The 21,848-nt window shown below is 36.9% G+C and overlaps 1 protein-coding gene across 1 annotated transcript in view; it reads left to right on the plus strand.

The window, feature by feature from the left end:
* The window catches only part of CLOCK (clock circadian regulator), a 128,599-nt gene that overhangs the window by 81,959 nt on the left and 24,792 nt on the right, over positions 1-21,848 (plus strand). The window contains 9 exon segments of the mRNA XM_006752468.3: positions 105-121; positions 4,466-4,586; positions 7,919-8,032; positions 8,159-8,277; positions 10,288-10,370; positions 11,042-11,148; positions 12,913-13,060; positions 13,598-13,673; positions 18,745-18,886. Coding sequence (XP_006752531.1) covers positions 105-121; positions 4,466-4,586; positions 7,919-8,032; positions 8,159-8,277; positions 10,288-10,370; positions 11,042-11,148; positions 12,913-13,060; positions 13,598-13,673; positions 18,745-18,886 — 927 coding nt within the window.

Raw genomic sequence — 21,848 nt, forward strand, 5'->3', positions numbered from 1 at the left:
TACCTTCTTCTTCTTTTTTTTTTTCTTAACATATATTGCATTATTTGTTTCAGAGGTACAGATCTGAGATTCAACAGTCTTGCACAATTCACAGCGCTTACCAGAGCACATACCCTCCCCAGTGTCTATCACCCAGTCACCCCAAGGACTTAAAATTTTTAAATTCTAATTCTGACTATGAAATTATAAAACTGATACTTTAGGTCCTGCAAAAAATATTTTTATTAACTTTGTCGCTTCATACTTACGAAATTAACTTAGGTACATTTTAACTTATTTGTGGCTAATAATCAGGAGAAGGAATTTTATTATTTTTTTCCCCCTCTTGGTCTGATGTTCTGTAACAAAATCATAGGGTCATACAACCTCAGCATCAGAAGGGATTTTAGACTTCCTTAGCCCAACCTGCCTTTGTGTTATCAGCAGACATCTACCCAGAAAAATAGGACTTAATTATGCAAGAATTTAGTGAAAGTGCCAACACAAAAAGATCTCTTTACTGGGAACTTAAAATTGGTAACATTTGACAAGTTAAGATTGATTTCCTCACACTTGCTTAAATGTGTTCCTGAGAGAGGATATATTACACTTGTAATCACATGTAATATCAGGGGTGATTAACCGTGTTACAATGTAACAGAGTCTAAGAGTAAGAGTGCTGCTCTGAAGATACTTTTCCTTTCCTTTCCTGCTCTTCTTGTTAGTTGGGAAGTATAAACATGTGTGTTTTAAGAAAGTCAGTGCAGACTTTGGTATAAATATAGTATACAGAAATACAATTTAGAATTTTTTTGAATAGTCATATGATGATTTTGAAAGCTTATTTGATAGAGCCAAAATTTTTAAGTTCCTTATGCCTGTACAAAAGGAACACAGTGGTTGTATCTAACATATATTTGACATTTTTTTCCAGAGGAGCTTTTAGTCCTTTTTAAGCAACTTGTGTTTATATTTCCAAACTAACAGCAGTAATTTAACTGTTGGTTGTCTACCTGAAAGAAAAGGAAATTGGTAAGAGTGAATAGTTTCCAGTAAATGGTCACATTGATCTACTGTAGAAAAAAACAAAAAGGCCTGTATGATCCAGTAATTGCACTCCTGGGTATTTACCCAAAGAAAACACAAACACTAATTCAGAAAGATGTATGTACCCCTGTTTTTATTTCAGCATTATTTATAATAGCCAAGATATGGAAGCAACCCAGGTGTTCATCAATAGATGAATGGATACAGATGGTGTGGTGTGTGTGTGTGTGTGTAATGGAATACTACTCAGCCATAAAAAAGAATGAGATCTTGCCCTTTGCAACAACGCGGATGGAACTAGAGGGTATTATACTAAGTGAAATAAGTCAGATAGAGAAAGATAAATACCAGATAGTTTCACTTACATGTGGAATCTGAAAAATAAAACGAATGAATAAAAAACCCCAACAGACTCTTAAGCACAGAGAACAAACTAGTGGTGCCAGAGGAGATGGGGGAGCGGGAGGATGGATGAAATAGGAGAAGGGGATTAAGAGGCACAAACTTCCAGTTTAAGAAAAGGAAAGAATGAAAATAGAAAGACTATTGGTTTATGTCACATTATAAACAGCAGGTTTTATATTTCTTCTTCATGAAAATGATTGAGAGAGATAGAAGGATCTAGATAGCTACCATTTTATTTTCTTTCCTTTGAATTGTGTTTGGGAACTGAGTGGATGGTTTGCCAACATCAAGTATGATCAGCTTCATTTAGAGATTTTAAGTGTAGTGGTTAAAGGAAAGTTTGACACATTAATTAGTTGCCTGCTAACTCTGACATTTCAGATTATCAAGTGTCAGGGGAAGCAGAATGGTGGGGAAGGATCGCCTCTGACCATACCACTCTCTACTAGTCTTTCATATTTTCTCTATGAATATGAAACCTCCTGTAAGGGTAACATGGCTTAAATCATAATTTACTGAAATAGTAGAAGAAATTATAGATAAGAATAAATAATAGAAAACTATAATCATTTCCAAAATGAAAGTTTTAGCTTTTCAAATTGGTGTCTTATTTTTCTGTTAAGACAGTTTTTTATATTAGTATCAATGCTTATATTACTGATATTTTATTTTTATATTTATAGATTATATTTTTATATTTATAGAAAGCAAAAGTAGTTTTCTAGCTTTTGTTCTTATTCATGCTTGAATTTTTAGTTCATTACTTCTAGAGCTTTTTCAGACTTTCAGCAAAATTTCATTAAAATACAGATATATTTTTGATATGGTTATCCCTAAAACCTTTATCAAATAACTCCTTAATCCAAAATATTTTACTGTTATATGCAAAGTGTAGTCTAATGTGCCTTGATTTGAAGGACAGGAGATAAAGGTGTAAGAGATAGGGCCCTTTTGTTCACTCATGGGGTAGCAGGGCATAGGCATTGAAATATAACAAGTATTTTTTATTGAAAATGAATGATATGAGTAATAAATACTAAAGGAATTTTATTTTTACTGTGGATTATGGTGTTAAAGAGAATGCTTTTTTTAAAATTTGTTTCGGAGGTAGAATTTAATGATTCACAGTTGCGTATAACACCCAGAGCTCATTATATCAAGTGCCCTCCTAATGCCCATCCCCCAGTTATCCCATTCCCCCCACCCACCTCCCCTCCAGCAATCCTGTTTGTTTCCTAGAATTCACCATCTCTTATGGTTTGCCTCCCTCTCAATTTTTATCTTATTTTATTTTTCCTTCCCTTCCCCTATGTTCATCTGTTTCGTTTCTTAAATTCTACATGACTGAAATCATATGATAATTGTCTTTCTCTGACTGACCTATTTCACTTAGCATAATCCCCTCTAGTTCCATCCACATCGTTGCAAAGGGCAAGAAAGGAAATCATTTGAACTGAACTTTGAAAGGTTAGAGGGTACAAATCTGTGGAAAGAGGGGGGAGGATATTCTACTTCATGGGGTAGACGAGGAAGGCTAGAGAAAAGAAAGAATGTGAATGTATGGCTTGTGTGGAGAGTAGTAAAACACCCCTTTCTTACCTCCCACTAGCCCCCATGGTTGTTCTTTATTGTTCTTTGGGGTTTTTTTGTTTGTTTGTTTTGCTTTTAACAAAATCTTTACAGTGTTTAAAATAGAAACAATGGAAGTGCTTTGGTTGAATGCAGGGGGAAAGACCCTTAGCCCGGCCTTTACAACACCTTCTCACTTCCCTTACCCTCTACCCTTTCCTCCACAGTTTTTGAGATGCCACTTCACTGTTCCCAGAATTCCATGGGGCAGTTTGAAAATGTAGAGAAACCAAGTAGAATGTACTAGATTTGGTAGGAAATGTGAAGTCACTGAAGTTTTGTCAGTGGTTCTTTTTTTATTATTATTATGTTGTTATTTTTATTTATTTATCTGAGAGAGAGAGAGTGCACTTGTGCATGAGTGGGGAAAAGGCTGAGGGAGAGGGAGAAGCAGACTCCCTGCTGAGCATGGAGTCCGACTCAGGACTCAATCCCGGGACCCTGAGATCATGACCTGAGCCAAAGGTAGACACTTAACTGACTGAACCACCCAGGCACCCCTTGTCATTTTTGATTCCGCAGCCATGGCACATCATGGATAACCTGATGTTTGTCAAATGAATGTTGGTTACTAAACCATGGTTAAAGCCATATTTTTAGCAAGGATTGTAATGCTTAACATACTACTTGCCTCTTTTGTTACCTAAAAGCAAGGCTTTTTGACAATGGGATACAGGATAGATGGCTGGAAAAATGAAATAAAAAAGAAAGGACACACTGGACAATTGAAATAACACCAAATCAGATCTCCTCTTCACTTAGCCAGTGGCTAATGCTTTGGTCCTTTGTTATAGTATATACCGCCATAATTTACTAGAGGTTTGGATATATGGTAAGGCTGTATCTCGTAGCCAAAGATTTTTCTAATAAACTTTCTTAGTCCTGTTATATAGTAAATGTTCACATTTGGTGAAACTTGCCTTTGCAAATAATTTATCAGACTTTCACAGTCATACTGATCATAGATCTGATGACACTAGTATCAGAGGCATGGAGGTCATGTTAACCTTCTTCCACCTTCTCTTGTTTTTTGAGTTGTGCTCGATAACTTGGCATTTGTCAGTTTTTATAGATAATTGAAAGCCATATGCTCATGTGATGTTTTAAGAATGATGATATGCTTTTATTTTTTTCCCTTTTTTAAATAAGATTTTATTTATTCATTTGACAGAGAGAGAGCGCGAGCACAAGGGGAGGGGGAGTGGCAGAGGGAGAGGGAGAAGCAGACTCCCCGCTGAGCAGGAAGCCCAATGTGGGACTCTATCCCAGGACCCTGGGATCATGGCCTGAGCCGAAGGCAGATGCTTAACCGACTGAGCCACCCAGGCACCCCGTGATACACTTTTAAAATACATGTATCTTGAATCACTAAAATTATTTTATTTTTTAAAAATTTCTTTTTCAGTCTGATCTTGTGGATCAAAGTATATTTAATTTTATCCCAGAGGGGGAACATTCAGAGGTTTATAAAATACTCTCTACTCATCTGCTGGAAAGTGATTCATTAACTCCTGAATATTTAAAATGTAAGTAGTCACCATCAAGCAAAAAAGTTAAATGTATTTGGTTGCATTTTCCTTTACTTTTGTACGTTTGTAACAAACACAGATGTGTCAAACCATATTAACAAATAGCATCATTCCATATACCCTATTAGATCCTTTTTAAATATTTATATATATCTAATGGAATTATGACCATATTAGAATTATGACCATACTCTCAGGGTATATTGAAAGCCCATCTTTTTTGTTACAGTGGTTTTGCCATAAAAATGTATTTTACACAAAAATGGAACTTGGCAATGTATTAATTAAGAAAAAATCTTTTTGAATGAAATGAGAGAAAATTAAGATATTCTTATTTTCACCATCAGTAACCAACTGAACATTGAAACTATAGAGAAAAGTAACTTATGTATTTCAAAATATTATTAAGTAAAGGAAATTGCTTTATTAAACAGAATTAAGTTATCATTTATTGGATATATTTAATATGCCTGGAACTTGTGCTATATCATAAGAGTGCCAAGAATAGTGAAAAATAGTCCTTGCCTTCAAGAAGTACAAAATACTATGGTATAATCAGACATTTCTCTTAGATTCATTTGACAAATTAATTTGACCTGAATGTCTCATTTTCTCCACTAAATTAACCCTTGTTTAATCTGAAATTGTTTTAACACTGTTTAGTGTTTAATCACTTTTTTCCATTTCGAATATTTGACTTTTCTGGTAATATCGATTCATCATTTTAAAAATTATTTGTATTTTGAACCCTGAAATTCTGTAGCATACTAACTGTCCAAGAATAGAGACACACACACATACATTTATGTGTAACTATGTATGAATGTCTATCGTTGTTAAGAATGGATAGTCTGTCAGGAGTCGAGAAGAACTAGAGACAAGGAGAATCCATTTGAAGCCTATTTATAATTGCTTAAAAATTAAGTTATTAAAAAAATCAAGTTCTTATGACATTGACCGATAGACCATTCCAGGAAAGAGACCTGGGCTGGATATAGAGGCCAGTTATATGTCTATAAATAGTGCTTGATGTTGTGGATTGAATGGCATTGCTTGAGGTAAACGTATAGAGCAAAGAGAAGAAAGCTGGAACCCTGGGACATAGCAGTAGGTGGACAGAGGTGGAAAGGTCCACATTAGAGGCCTTCATAAGAGCAGAATCGGCTGGAGACCTGAATGCAAGCAACCCTCTGGCAGAAAGACAGCTCTTAGACTTCTGCTTCCAAGATCAGAGGTGAGGTTGGCAACAGTACTTTTTGATAGAGAAAAGCTTTAATTAAATGACTTCCTGACCCCTAGTTAAACAATTAATATACAAAATAAATTTATTTCCCCAGAAAAAAGGTGTTCATGCCAAAGGAGTAACGTGATATATAACGGGAAATTGCTTAGAAAATTCGGGATTCTGTAAGCTGGTCATTTGGGCCATAATGAAGGTGGGGTGGGTAGTACACGTGGTATGATTTGTGTCCAGAGAAGGAAATTGGGCTTAATAGTTCATCCTAAGGAGTTTGATTTTTATTTTTTACATAGTGAGGAGCCAGTGAAAGGGGATTTGAAAAAAAGTGGTGTGAAAAAAATATATCTCAGGTGGAAAATTTTGAAAGGACCAGACTGGAGGTAAGAATAGCAATAGAAGTTAAGGGTGGAAGGATGTATATAAATGAGTGTTGAGTAGATAAACTCAAGAGGACTTGGTATTGGGCACAGGTGACCAAGTGGCCAGGGATCATCAGTGGGGAAGGTTTTAGGAAGAAAGTAGTTAGATTTTGAATCTGTTGCGTTTGATAATAAAGCCATTCATGGTAATGACAGAAGAGTATGAGTTTGATGCTGTGAGCGAAAAGAGGTGTTACTAGTCCTTGAGTGCTGAAATAATGATGAAGGTAATATTAGTCTAAGAGTAGTAGGCAAGATTGAATTTGAGCGGCAGGAGTGTAGAAGCTTAAAAAATACATTTTGCAGTTACCTGGATGCAGGTACTACTAAATTGGTGGTATTGGAAGCTCAGTTGGAAAAAATGACTAATGAGAGCTTCCTTGGTGAAATAAATAGCAGGTTCTGGAGACAGATTAGTTTTGGGGCATATGTTAGGTAGAGAAGAGACCAAATTGATAGGGTTTCTAACTGGGGAGATAACACACATAGGACAAAGGAGAACAGCTGGCTTAGAAGAAAGAGGGATAAGTTCACTTCCAGATATTTTGAGTTTAAGTTACTTGGTGGGACAATCAAGTAGAAATGTCCTAAAGCAAATAGTGACATGAGATTTGGTCTTACATAAAATGTTAGGGAGAGAGATTTAGGAGTAAATAAATTTACCAATGCCAATACGTTTATAAGGGATAGTAAAAGATAAAGAGAACTTTTTTTTTTTTAAGATTTTATTTATTTGACACAGAGAGAGAGCGAGAGAGAGCACAAGCAGGGGGAGTGGCAGGCAGAGGGAGAGGGAGAAGCAGGCTTCCCGCTGAGCAAGGAGCCCGACGTGGAGCTCGATCCCAGGACCCTGGGATCACGAGCCGAGCTGAAGGCAGACGCTTAACTGACTGAGCCACCCAGGCGCCCCTAAAAAGAACATTTGCGAATGCCCATAGTTTGAAAATAGATTGACTGAGGGTTTATAGAAATAGTCAATAAGGTAGGAAGGTAAGTTTCATGTTATGGGGATGAAGATGTAATAAGTTTTAAAGAGGTAGAAACAACAAGGAAAGATCATTTAAGTTAACAATACAAATGTTGGTGATCTTCAGAAGACAGATTTCTTCAGAGGTGTAAGGACTAACACCACATTTCATGAAGTTAAGGGAGATGAATCTATGAAAACTAGAGTACATAATAAAAAGGAAGATCTATGATACTAAAAAGAATAGCATGCAAAACTCTTTGTTTAAGATGGAAAGACCTGGACAAATTTAAAATTGGAAAGTAAGGGCCCAAAGAAGAGAATGTATGGATTCTAGAGGAATGAATGACAGTGGTGTGCCCCTAGTCCTAGAGAAGGTAGGAAAGGCTGTTTCAAGTAGAGAGAAGCATTAGCTTTGTAATGGGAAGCAAAACCTTTCTTTGACATTAGAGTGAAGAATGAGAAGGAAGGACAGATAAAAGTGGGGAAACATACAGTTGCTTATATCAGAAGATCTGTCTTCTCTGTTAAGAACAAGGTGAGATCATCTCCTAAAGATATTCTACTTTTATGGACTAAATAAAATGTCCTTGAGGACTTCTATTGGAGAAAATAGTGATTATAAACTTACACAACTTTTGTCATCTTATAGATCATTCATTATGATAAACCACAAATACATCACATTTTTTTCTCATTTCAGCAAAAAATCAGTTAGAATTCTGTTGTCATATGCTTCGAGGAACAATAGACCCAAAGGAGCCGTCTACCTATGAATATGTAAAATTCATAGGAAATTTCAAATCTTTAAACAGTGGTGAGTTAAAAATATAGTGAATTTTAACTTGGTATTTCTTTAAACTCTTAAAGACACAGATGTTTGAACATCAGTAACTAGATTTTACTGGAGTAACTGTTGATACGTATTTCCTTATTGTTTTAGTATCCACTTCAGCACACAATGGTTTTGAAGGAACTATACAACGCACACACAGACCTTCTTATGATGATAGAGTTTGTTTTGTAGCTACTGTGAGATTAGCTACACCTCAATTCATCAAGGTATGTTTCTAATTTTATTTTCCAAAGAGGATTTCACCTCATATTATGAGAACTATCTTTATGTAATTTTTTTGTTGTTTCCAGAATAACTGATATTTCTTACAAACATTAAAGCGTAATGATCATGAGTCATTAAATATACTTGGTCATGATAATTTTTTAATTTAAAATCAGCTAATTAACATATACTGTATTATTAGTTTCAGAGGTAGAGTTTAGTGATTCATCAGTTGCATGTAACACCCAGTGCTCATTACATCAAGTGTCCTCCTTAATGCCCATCACCCTGTTACCCCATTCCCCAACCCCCCTCCCCTCCAGCAACCCTCAGTTTGTTTCCTAGAGTTAAGAGTTTCTTACGGTTTCTCTCCCTCTCTGATTTCGTCTTATTTTATTTTGAAGGAAATGAGTTATCAAGGCACTCATTAAATTATAACTCATTTTAAAATATATCTCCTTTGCAGTTAGCCAGTGGTTATGTATCACCCCTGTCCTGCTTTTGTGCAAAATTTTAGAGTACTTTTGTATAGTTCACAATCTACATTAAAGGGGAAAGGCCAAAAATCTAGGTAATTTTTAAAGATTGCTTTTGAAATTTTCTTTTGAAATACGCAAGTGGCCTTTTATTGCATATAATTTACTTCTTCAATTTTAAAATTCAGTTAGATAATTTATTTTATTCCCTGGGGCCCAAGAAGTAGATGATTAGTAGACAAGTGGGAAAACAGTTCAACCACTAGAAAGTGGCTTGAAATAAGCCAGGCTAAGATTTTAAATTTAGGGAGATACCATATTCTAGGACAAAATGCTGAAATAGCAGTTCGAGGATCTTAATCCAGTCTTGCTCTGCTTGTTCTGTTCTTAGGAAATGATAGCAAGGGCTAACATTTGCTGATCGCTGCATAATTCACATGTATTATCTCATTTAATTCTTGTAATAACTTTATAAGATAGTTGCTAGTATGATCCTCATTTTATTATTTATATATTATAATATATATTTATTAGTAAGGAAACTGAGGCTTTGCGAAGTGCCAGAGTTGCAGCTGTTAAGTGGTAGAACTGGGATTAATTATAATTCCCATTCTCTCAAAAGCCCAAGCTTTTAATTCACTACATTGTGCTATAGAAGGTCATTCAAGGACACAGAGGAGGTTGGAATACATTGCTGAGTATGACTAGGGTCTAGGGTTACTGTGTGTGGAGGGGGTAGGGATGGTGGGAGATGAGGTTAGAAAAGCAAGCAGAGTCCAGAAATGTGTTTCTTTGTTGTTTCTCCATGCTAAGAGTTTAAACCTTATCTGAACCAAATGAGAAATCATGAAGGTTTTAAGCAGGGAAGTCATAATCTTACTTGTGTATTAGAAGGTAACTGTGGCCAGGATAGAAGATGAGTTAAAGAACAGGGAGACCTGTCTGGGGAGAAGCTATGGGAATAATGTGAGCCAGTGATGGCAAGTCTAGAGTCTAATAAGACCCTGAAGATGGATGGGATCAAATAGATTTTTTTTTTTTTTTAAAAAAGAAGATGAAATTGAAACGATTTGGTAACAGCCATTTAGATGGTTTTTAAAAGGGAAAATGAGATTGTCTTGTGACTATCAGATTTCTAGACTGATGGCACAATACCAGGTATGCCTCCAGTAACAAGAGGCAGAACTGTGTGAGTATGAGGAGTAAAGCACTTAGTTCATTTTAGGACATACTGAGTTTGTGATGCGTGGGGACATCCGGACAGAAATATAGAACTGTAATTCAGGAGAGAGATCTGAATTTAGAATTAGGGTTTTATAGGCATGTGAGTGAATAGAGAAATATGTTGAGTGAGAAATACTCCCCCAGAATTCTGCGTCTGTTTATTGCCACATTCTTTAATACTAGAATATTAAAATGTGATTAGAAAATAAATTAGGGAAAAATTAATAATGACTTTCATGGCTAACAATATTTAGGATTCTTCTAAGGGCACAGAACAGTATTTCTAAATTTTAATTATTAATTTGCTTGTAGGAAATGTGCACTGTTGAAGAACCTAATGAAGAGTTTACATCTAGACATAGTTTAGAATGGAAGTTCCTATTTCTAGATCACAGGTAACTTCATTTTAAATTCCATTAAAAGCTAAAAGTCATGTAATTAATGGGTTTTAGTGACAAACGTTTTCTAATCACATGTTCAAATCCATTATCCATTTTTCAAAAACCAAAGATTCTTCCCAAAACTGATTTTTCTTTTTTCTAAGATTTATTTTATTTTTTAAAGTTTTTTTTTTTTTTTAATTTATTCATCTGAGAGAGAGATGGAGCGAAAGCACAAGCAGGGGGGAGGGTCAGAGGGAGAGGGAGAAGCAGGCTCCCCGCTAAGCAAGGAGCCCAACCGCAGGCTTGATCCCAGGACTCCGGGATCATGACCTGAGCCAAAGGCAGATTCTTAACCGACTGAGCCACCCAGACACCTCAAGATATATATATATTTTTTAAATTTATTTATTTGAGAGAGAGCGCGCACATGTGTGTGCAAGTCGAGGGGGGTGGTGGTGGAGGCAGAAGGAGAGAAAGCATCTCAAGCAGACACCCCAGAGAGTTGTGGAGCCCGAAGACACAGGGCTCGATCCCACGACCCTGAGATTATGACCTGAGCTGAAACCAAGAGTCTGACACTCAACCAGCTGAGCCACCCAGGTGCCCCCCAAAACTGATTTCTAGTTGAGGTATTTCTTATTGTGGGAAAAGTTATAATATTGATTGTTTTATATGTAATTTAGGGCACCACCTATAATAGGATATTTGCCATTTGAAGTTCTGGGAACATCAGGCTATGATTACTATCATGTGGATGACCTAGAAAATTTGGCAAAGTGTCATGAGCACTGTAAGTAGATTTTAATATTTCTGGTGATAATAACTGCTTTTAGTCAAGTAAATAACGAGTGTGTTAATAGAAGGTGATAAAATGCAGACTTGTAACCATTTTTGTATTTCTGAAAAATACTGGAAGATTGTCTTTTTTGGAAGATTTTACTTTATAACCAAACCAGTAGGAATCCTAGATCAAACTTAAACTTGTTCCTCTTTTACATATTTTAATCTATAATAGTAAGTACAGGTTTATAATATATAATGAACCTTGTTTTTGAAGTGTGTAAGTTCTGTATCCAGAGTAAGAAAAGTAGATTGCTTTGAAAATTGTTTATGTCAAAATGTAACACTATTTAATAAGTTTTGATATCCAGGCATGTAAGTCTGCCCAGGAGGCAGGGGCACATTTAAAGAAACTCTTAGAAAGCCCATAGTGAGTACTTAATGTTACCTGCTGTTATGGTTATTAGCAGCAGGAACATTAGCATCTCTTTGTGCCTGGCTGACACTATTCTAAACGATTTATGTACATTATCTCCATTATTCATCACCAGCGTTATCTCCATGAGTAAACTGAGGCACAGTAAGGCCAAGTAATTTAATCTCAATCCCACAACTCATGGGTGGCAGAGACAGGATTAGAATCTAGACCCTTTACCACATGCTATTCTTTCTTTGTTTCAGAAGTTTGTTTTAATGATATTTTATTTGCTTCTCCGATTCTCCTCCCCAAATCCTACCCTCTTGAAGTATCCTCTAAAGCTTAATTAGATATTTAAGATACTTTCATGATGTCTTAGGCTGGTCTAGTAAACCTCTATATGAAAAATAAACCATGTTACAGCATCAACTAAATGGAAGAGTTCAGAGTAAAGTTATTTCAGCACAAAAAAAAAAAAGCATTCACTCCAAGTGATAGGAGCACTAAGCTCTGTGATGTACTGACAAGATCGTACACTTCTCTGACTAGCTGGGTAATTTTGGACAAGCAATTGAGTTTGTAGACCTTGGTTTCCTCATGAAGAGAGACAGAGAGAGATTGATTCCTGACCAGCATTTCCTAAGGTTTGTTTCACAGAATGCCAGTCCATTAAAAACAGATTTTATGGTCAAGGAAACCTGGGAAACACTTCATAATCAATCCCTACCACCTCCTCACCCCCAGAATCATGACATAAATTAGCATACTCATAGTTTTGAAAAGAAAGACAAGTAAAACTGTTTAACACTGTTTCCCAAATTAATTTAACTACAGAACTCTTTTTTTGCTTAATATGTTATAAGACTTCAGAACTTATAATCTACAGAGAATGTTTTTGGTAACACTGTACTTACCAGTTACTTTAAACAATTAACTTACTCTGATTTTCATTAAAGTTTTGAATTAAATGCTCCAAAGATGCAGTCCCTGCCAGGGTACCTGTGGGAAAAAAACCCTCAAATGTGATTATTTATTGCTGTTATCCTCAGTTCTTGTTAGTAGGAGGAAGTCAATACGTGACTACTTCATTCTTAAGTATTTGGAAATGTATCGTGTGTGAAAAGTATCTGAGATTAGCAATCACTGATTCTAAGTTGGGCACTGTGGAAGATATGTTAATTGCTTGGGACCTTAAGCTATCTCTATAGAATAACATTTTCTTATAACTGATAATATGTTATTGAAAAGCCAGAAGAATTATGTATATAGATTTAAATGTAAATTACAGCCTTGGCTAAAAACCAGATTCATAACTAATGATATGAATCAATAAATATTTTTCTCTTTTCTTCTTAGTAATGCAATATGGGAAAGGCAAATCATGTTATTATAGGTTCCTCACCAAGGGACAACAGTGGATTTGGCTTCAGACTCATTATTACATCACTTATCATCAGTGGAATTCAAGGCCAGAGTTTATTGTTTGTACTCACACTGTAGTAAGGTAATAATTCTTTTACAGCATTTCTGAATTACAGAAACACTGATAGTGAGTTTGGCAATGTAATTTTTAGGCATGACTTGTTAAGAGCTACAGTGATCTTTTTCCTAATTTTTGATACATGTTTTCAATGCATTATTAAATTTACTTACAGGCATTATATGGAAATAGAATGCAGGTACATATACATATATAATTCTTGACATAAACATCATGGTTTAGAGCAGAAGCTGTGACTGTGTTTTATGTACCAAAGTCGATCATGTAAAAGGAGCACTGGAGTAGATAAGCATACTTTTCCTTTGTTTAAGTCCTCTTAAGTACTGTGTAGTCAAAGATCATTTACCGTAGCATATAAAACTTTTGGGATACCTAGATTAAGATAGAACACTATAGATGTATTCTAAGTTTGTGTAGTGCATAGCAAATAGTCTGGAATCCATGATGAACAAGTAAGACATATATCAAACACAGAACACATCTCTGCAGTATTTTAAATGAATGATTAAGCATGAAAATCCTGTTTTTTTCCATTTGTAGTTATGCAGAAGTTAGGGCTGAAAGACGACGAGAACTTGGCATTGAAGAGTCTCTTCCTGAGACAGCTGCTGACAAAGTATGTATCTTAGAGTTTTAAAAAAAATTATTTCTTCCCAATGAAAGGCAAGACTCAGTGATTTATAGGAAAAGTATTTTTCAAATATTTCATTGCCTCACTTGTGACAGGGTTATAAATTATATTTTACTATTTATTTTTATTTTATTTTTTATTTTTTTAAAAATATTTTATTTATTTATTTGTCAGAGAGAGAGAGAGCACAAGCAGGGGGAGCAGCAGCAGAGGGAGAGGGAGAAGCAGGCTTCCTGCTGAGCATGTAGCCCGACATGGGGCTTGATCCCAGGACTCTGGGATCATGACCTGAGCCGAAGGCAGACGCTTAACTGACTGAGTCACCCAGGCGCCCCTTTATTTTTAAATTTAATATTTTAAAATCTTATCTGCTTCAAAAAAGATTTGAAGGGCCTCCTATTTAGTGAGAGACATATGATCTCAGATTCAAACTACCATTTACTAATTGCCTGCGATGTGCAAGGCTCTGGCAAGTTCTTTATATGAAGTGTGAAGTGTCATTTATTCCTCAGACATCCTTATCTCATGGGTAATATCCCTGTTTTAAAAATGTTGAAACTGAGTCTTTGGTGGGGGGATCTCCCCTAAAGACACATGGCTTGAAACTTCCAGGTGGAAGTATAGTATATTAGTTACCTATTGCTGTGTAACAAAACTTAATGATATAAAATAATACACATTTATTATCTCATAGTTTCTGTGGGTCAGAGATCTAGGCACAGTTTAGATGGGCCCTCTGCTTAGAATTGGTCATTGACTGCAATCAAGGGGTCGGCCCAGGGTCTCTCACAAGGCTGTAGTCAAGGTGTCAGTGGGGGCCACAGTCAACTGAACGTTCCACTGGGGCAGAATCTGTTTCTAAGCTTCCTCAGTGCTTGTTGGAAGGATGGGATTCCTCAGCAATAGTTGGACTGAGGGCCTTGATTTCTTGCTGGCTAGTGGCCAGAGACAGCCTTCAGTTCCTTTCCAGGTAGCTGTTTCCATCCAAGCAAGTAGGTAAGAAGATCCAGGGAGAGACACCAACAGCAAGATGAAAGTCGGAGTCTTTTGTAACCTATTCACAGAAGTAATATCCCATCACTTCTATCGATTCTGTTCATTAGAAGCAAATCACTAGGTTCAGCCTCTACTATAGGGGAGGGATTATACAAGGTGGTGAATACCAGGAAGCGGGGATCATTGTGGGCTATGTCAGAAGTTGCCTACAACAGTTATTTTTGACATGCAGAAAATAAGTGGAATGAAAAGAATCAAGAATCTGTATAAAAAATGAATTAAATAGGCAGCACTGCCAGGGTCAATATGGGAGATATCATTAAGTTTTTCAACAAACCAGTTCTTCCTGGACATGGCTCTAGATGCTCAGAATACATCAGTGAATAACCCAGAGAAGTTCTCTGCAATCATGGATCCCACGTGAAAGAATTTTTTCGAAGAGGCTTTATATGCTTAGTGGAAGAAGATCCAGTATGTTTTAGTAAAATACATTTTCTGAGAAAAGTGCTTAAATCTAGGGTTCCTTGAAATGAGGGAGGACAGTTATATAAATTAAAGTAATACAGAGGTCATTCCTCCTTGCTTTGTTTTCTCTTACGCCAGTGTCCAATCCTTAGCAAATTCAACTAGCCTTACTTCCGAAATATACTCTGCCTATGTCTACTTTAGCTGTGTTTACTTTTACTACCACAGTCCTCCTGGAGATTAGGTTAGAGGTATATTTTTGAGAAACTTTTAATGCGCGGATGGATTTTAAGGTCATGAATCTAAATGTGATCACCAGGAAATGAATGGAGAGAGAGAGAGAGGGGATGATGAAGGGCTAAGTACTGGGACAATCCATCATTAAGACGTGAAGGAGACTCAAGGGAAATACCCAGTGAGGTATGAATAAAACCAGGAAACTGAGTTGTCCTAGAAGCCAGGAAAAAGCATGTCCATGAGGAGTGAACAATTAGCTTTGTCATATTCGGCTACAGTAGATTAAATTAGAAGAGCACTGAGAAGTGAGCACTGAGTTTAACAACATGCATTTGTTGATCAATAAGAGCAGATTGGATGGAATAGTAATATGAGTGAAAGCCTGATTAGGGTGGGCTTAAGAGAGAATTTTCTGGGACAAGGGGAATTAGAGCTTGTTTGGAGGTTCTAGCAGGGGAGCGCAGCTACTCGTATACCCTTGACCGAAGAACGGTCCTCCTCTATCGGGGAAGGTCGTCCTCTTCGACTGAGTGCGCAGCTTTGGGAGGGACGCACATGGAGCGGTGAGGGAGGAAGGGGACACCCGCCTAGCCAGCCAGATCAGCTGAATCAACCCTGGCGATCAATGGGGTGACAGATGTCACAGCCAGATCACCCTCACATCACATCTGACAAGGGGAATTAGAGACAGCGAGTAGGGAAGGTTTTCCTACAAAAAAGAGTGGAGTGGTGCAGTAGTAGGAAGAAGTAGGCTTAAAAGAAGTTTTTGCTTTTGAAGGTGGGAGAAATTATAGCATGTTTGTATACTGATGAGAAAGGTCTGTTGGAAAGAGAAGAATTACTGATAGAGATAGAGGTAGAAATGCTAGAGCAGTGTTCTTGAACAGATGAGAGAGGATGGGACCCTGTCCATAGTGGACAGATAGGGCTTAGCTAGTGGAAAAATTATTCAGTGACAGAGGAGTTTGGCAAACTGTGAGCTTTAGGCCAAATCTGGTCCTCTGCCTGGTTTTGTAACCCCCACAAGCTAAAAATATGTTTTCCACATGTTTTTAAGTGATTGAAAAAAATCCAAAGAAGGATAATGTTTGTGACACACTCAATTGTTTATATATAGCCTGTGGTTGCTCTTGTGCTGCAACAGCAGAGTTGAATAGTTGTAGCAGAGAGTGTGTGGCCCTCAACGTCTATGGTATCGACTCTCTGACCATCTCAGAGAGTGTCTGCTGATCCCTGATCTGTGGTGACATGAAGAAAGGCAGAATATATGAGTACAGATGCTGCTAGGTAGACTGATATAATGATAGGAGCTTACAGCAGCACTCTCTAGTGAAACAGGAAGCAGAGTAACCGGTAAGAGTAGGGTTAGGAGAGGACTTGTTGGAGGTTTGAGAAGAGGGGAGCAAGGATTAAATTGTTTTCTAGGAAAGTAGGAAAGTGAACAGACAAGGTAATTCTACTCTAGCAGGAAGGATTAAGGGCCCGCTTGAGGTTCTTGGCCATTAATTTAAAGAGAGAACAGTCACCATGTTGTATTTCTTCAGCCATGTTCTGAATAGATTAAAAATTTGGTTTAACGAGCATTGGGATTTTTCCAAGGTAGTGTGGTGAAGGGAGATAGGAGCAGGATAGTTGATGATACCCACAAGGGTGTGGTTATGATTAACCATGAATTTAAGCTGGGTAAAGAAGGGAGAGAAGACATAAAATGAGAGAGTGATTGTGAAAATGTGGTAGAATCAGTGTATTTTTATGTTCTACTAAAGGATTATTGGAGTTGGAGACTAAAGAGAAATGAGTAGGAAATATGGAAAATGCTGGTCAGAGAGGAAAGTGTTTGAAATTGAGATTATGGAAGGTTTATTCTTACTGGTCATGACAAAGTCTAGGGTATGACTAAGAATAAGTGAGGACAGGTGGAAATCAAGATCAAGGCATCAAGGAAGAGAGAAGTCATGATGTTGAACTTGTGAATTGATACTGCTATTGGTAACTGTGGAAGTAAGAATTAGTGAGGACTGAGCCAGGAGCAGAAATTTGAATTCAGGTGCTTAGTGAGGAGTGGCTACAAGGTCAGTAGATGACTTGTTATAACAAGGAGAGATAGTCATATAGTGATAATGTGAGATTCTGGCTGTGAGTTTTGGGAAAGAGGAAAGGGAAAAGTTCTGGAAAGAGCAGTAGAAGGACTTTTGTTCCTCTCCAGAGCAGGGCTCTGAAGGTTGTGAGATAGAAAATAGCCACCACTTAAAAGACCTGTAAGGAAGTGGTATTTTCAGGAGACGTCTGGGTTTTAGAGCAAGCCAGCAAATGGATGTTCAGAGGTGAGGTTGAGAGTAGGAGATTTTGCTGATTATGGATACTATAGTAATATTCCATTGTATGGTTATACCGCATTTTGTTTATCCATTCATCAAGTGATGGACACTTGGGTTGCATACATCTTTTGGCTATTGTGAATCATGCTGCTATGAACATGGGTGTACAAATGCTTGTTTGAGTCTCTGCTTTCAATTCTTTTGAGTATTTACCTAGAAATGGAATTACTGGATCATGTAGTAATTTTATATTTAATTTTTTGAGGAACCATCATACTGTTTTCTATAGTAGGTTCACTATTTTATATTCCTACCAGGAGTGTACAAAAGTTCCAATTTGTCCTTGTCAACACTGGTGATTTTTCTGGGTTTTTTTTTGTTTTAAGTAATAGTCATCCTGATGGGTTTGAAGTGGTGTATCTCATAGCTTTGATATGCATTTCCCTAATGATTACTGACATTGAGGATGTTTTCAATGTGTTTTATTGGCCATTTATATATGCAAGACCTTTGTCTGTTTTTAAATTGGATTCTTTATATATTCTGGGTGTTAATCCCTTATCAGATACGCGGTTTGCAAATGTTATCTCCCATCCTGTGGGCTGCCTTTCCACTGTTTATAGTGTTGTTTGCTGCACTTTTGCTGCCTGTGCTTTCAGTGTCACATCCAAGAAGTCATTGCCCGATCCAGTGTCATAAAGCTTTTCCCCTTTTCTTCTAAAAGTTCTATAGTTTTAGTTCTTATGTTTAGGTCTTTGATCCATTTGACTTAATTTTTGTATATGGTATAAACTAAGAGTCCAGCTTCATTCTTTTGCATCTGTTTCTGTAAATAGAAAATGAAGCCAACGTTTTCTGGCTATAGAAAAGAAATTTTTATTTCCTTACCTAATATTATACAGGTAAATATTACACAGGTACCTTTGCCTTGTTGTGGGTTAAAACTAATTTTGGGGAAGAAGGGTTAGCAGGCTATATCGCTAATTTGGGATCTCTGAACTGAACCACAAGAAAACATTTATTTTACTCTGTCTCCTTAGAGCCAGGATTCTGGGTCTGATAATCGTATAAACACAGTCAGTCTCAAGGAAGCCTTGGAAAGGTTTGATCACAGCCCAACACCTTCTGCTTCCTCCCGGAGTTCAAGAAAATCATCTCACACAGCAGTCTCAGACCCTTCCTGTGAGTACCCTAGCTTGAAAGCACTTTCTCTCGAGAGTGCTTCTAAATTATGTTACTGGTATCAGCATTTTTCATCAAATGCTACTTTATTTTTTTACATGAAAAGGTTTACTGTAGTACTGCTTACTTTAAAAAGTTAGAAACACTGTTTTTAAGTTTTTTATTTTTTTTAGTTGAAGTATAACATACAGCGTTAGCGTCAGGTGTACAATATAATGACTTAACAATTCTGTACCTAGTGCTCATCACGATGATAAGTGTACTCTTAATCCCCTTCACCAATTTAAGAAACAAATGAACAAAGAAAAAGACAAAAAACCAGACTCTTAAATACAGAAAACAGAATGGTTCGTTGCCAGAGGGGAGGTGGGTGGGAAGATGGGTGAAATGCTACTTCAAAATGATAAATTTTTACATTTCTGAAATATACTAACCTTTCCAATGAGCAAAAGCCATGTTGCTCACATTTAACAAAGAATTAAGTTTATAAAGTAGTGTATAAAATATTTAGGTAGTAGTGTTGGTATTATTAAGTTGCTTTTAATCATCCCTTAAAAAAAAAAAAACTTTATTCCTTTTTTACGGTAGAACCAGTCTGTTTTTTAAGCTGGCTTTTTTTTTTTTTTTTTTTTTTTTAAGATTTTATTTGAGAGAGAGAAAGGGAGCGAGCCAGTTGGAGGGGGCGGGGGCAGAGGGAGATGGAGAAGCAGATTCCCCACTGAGCAGGGAGCCTGATGAGTGGCTTGATCCCAGGACCCTGAGATCATGATCTGAGCAGAAGGCAGATGCTTAACTGAAACCGACTGAGTCACCCAGGTGCCCGTTTTAAGGTTGCTTCCTGAAAGTTTTTTTTTTTCCAGATTAATTTTTATTTCCTTTGCAACAATGCTAATTTTTTTTAATTCTATCGAACATTTATTTATTGTTTTTGTAATTTTTATTTAAATTCAGTTAATTAACATAATGTATTATTAGTTTCAGAGGTAGAGGTCAGTACCCAGTGCTCATTACATCACATGCCCTCCTTAATGTCCATCACCCAGTTATCCCATCTGCCCACCCCCATCCCCCCCAGCAACTCTCAGTTTGTTTCCTATGATTAAGAGTCTCTTATGGTTTGTCTCTCTCTGATTTTGTCTTGTTTTATTTTTTCCTCTCTTCCCTATGATCCTATGCCTTGTTTCTTAAATTCCACATATGGGTGAGATCATATGGTAATTGTCTTTCTCTGATTGACTTATTTTGCTTTAGCATAATGCCCTCTAGTTCCATCCACATCATTGCAAATGGCAAGATTTCAATTTTACTTGATGGCTGAGTGGTAGTCTATTGTATATATATACCACCCCTTCTTTATCCATTCATCTGTGAATGGATATCTGGGTTCTTTCCATAATGTGGCTATTGGGGACATTGCTGCTATAAACATTGGGGTGCTGGTGCCCCTTTGGATCACTACCTTTGTATCTTTGAAGTAAATAACCAGTAGTGCAATTGCTGGGTTGTAGGGTCGCTCTATTTTCAACTTTTTGAGGAACCTCAGAGTGGCTGCACCACCTTGTATGCCCACCAACATTGTAAGAGGATTCCCCTTTTTCCACATCCTCACCAACATCTGTCATTTCCTGACTTGTTAATTTTAGCCATTCTGACTAGTGTGTGAGGTGGTATCTCATTGTGGTTTTGATTTGGATTTCCCTGATGCCAAGTGATGTGGAGCACTTTTTCATGTGTCTGTTAGCCATTTGATCTCTTCTTTGGAGAAATGTCTGTTCATGTCTTCTGCCCATTTCTTGATTGGATTATTTGTTCTTTGGGTGTTGAGTTTGATAAGTTCTTTATCGATTTTGGAGACAACCCTTTACCTAATAAGATATTTGGAAATAATTTCTCCCATTCTGTCTTTTGATTTTGTCGACTGTTTCCTTTGTTGTGCAAAAGCTTTTTATCTTGATGAAGTCTCAGTATTTCATTTTTGCCTTTGTTTTCTTTGCCTTTGGAGACATGTCTAGCAAGAAGTTGCTGTGGCTGAGCTCACAGAGGTTGCTGCCTATGTTCTGTTGTAGGAGTTTGATACATTCCTGTCTCTCATTTAGGTCTTTCGTCCATTTTGAGTCTATTTTTGTGTATGGTATAAGAAAATGGTCCAGTTTCATTCTTCTGCATGTGGCTGTCCAACACCATTTGTTGAAGAGACTTTTTTCCATTGGATATTCTTTCCTGCCTTGTTGAAGATTAGTTGACCATAGAGTTGAGGGTCCATTTCTGGGGTCTCTATTCTGTTCCATTGATCTCTGTGTCTGTTTTTGTGCAAGTAACATACTGTCTTGATGATTTTACCTTTGTAGTAGAGCTTGAAGTCTGGAATTGTGGTACCACCAGCTTTGGTTTTCTTTTTCAACATTCCTTTGGCTATTTGGGGTCTTTTCTGGTTCCATACAAATTTTAGGATTATTTGTTCCAGCTCTGTGAAAAAAGTTGATGGTATTTTGATATTGATTGCATTGAATGTGTAGATTGCTCTAGGTAGCATAGACATTTTAACAATATTTGTCCTTCTAATCCATGAGCATGGAATGTTTTTCCATTTCATTGTGTCTTCCTCAGTTTCTTTCATGAGTTTCCTATAGTTTCTGAGTACAGATCCTTTGCCTCTTGGGTTAGGTTTATTCCTAGGTATCTTACGGTTTTTGGTGCAATTGTAAATGGGATTGACTCCTTAAATTCTTTCTTCGGTCTCACTGTTGGTGTATAGAGATGCAGCTGATTTCTGAGCATCGATTTTATATCCCGCCACTTTGCTGAATTCCTGTATGAGTTCTGGCAATTTTGGGGTGGAGTCTTTTGGATTTTCCACAGAGTATCATGTCATCTGTGAAGAGTGAGAGTTTGACTTCTTTGCCAATTTCAGATGCCTTTTATTTCTGAATAAAAGGCATTGTTGTTGTCTGATTGCTGAGGC

The sequence above is a fragment of the Leptonychotes weddellii genome, chromosome 2 (assembly GCF_054177405.1).
Source record: "Leptonychotes weddellii isolate Sample4059 chromosome 2, ASM5417740v2, whole genome shotgun sequence".
NCBI classification, from domain to species: domain Eukaryota; kingdom Metazoa; phylum Chordata; class Mammalia; order Carnivora; family Phocidae; genus Leptonychotes; species Leptonychotes weddellii.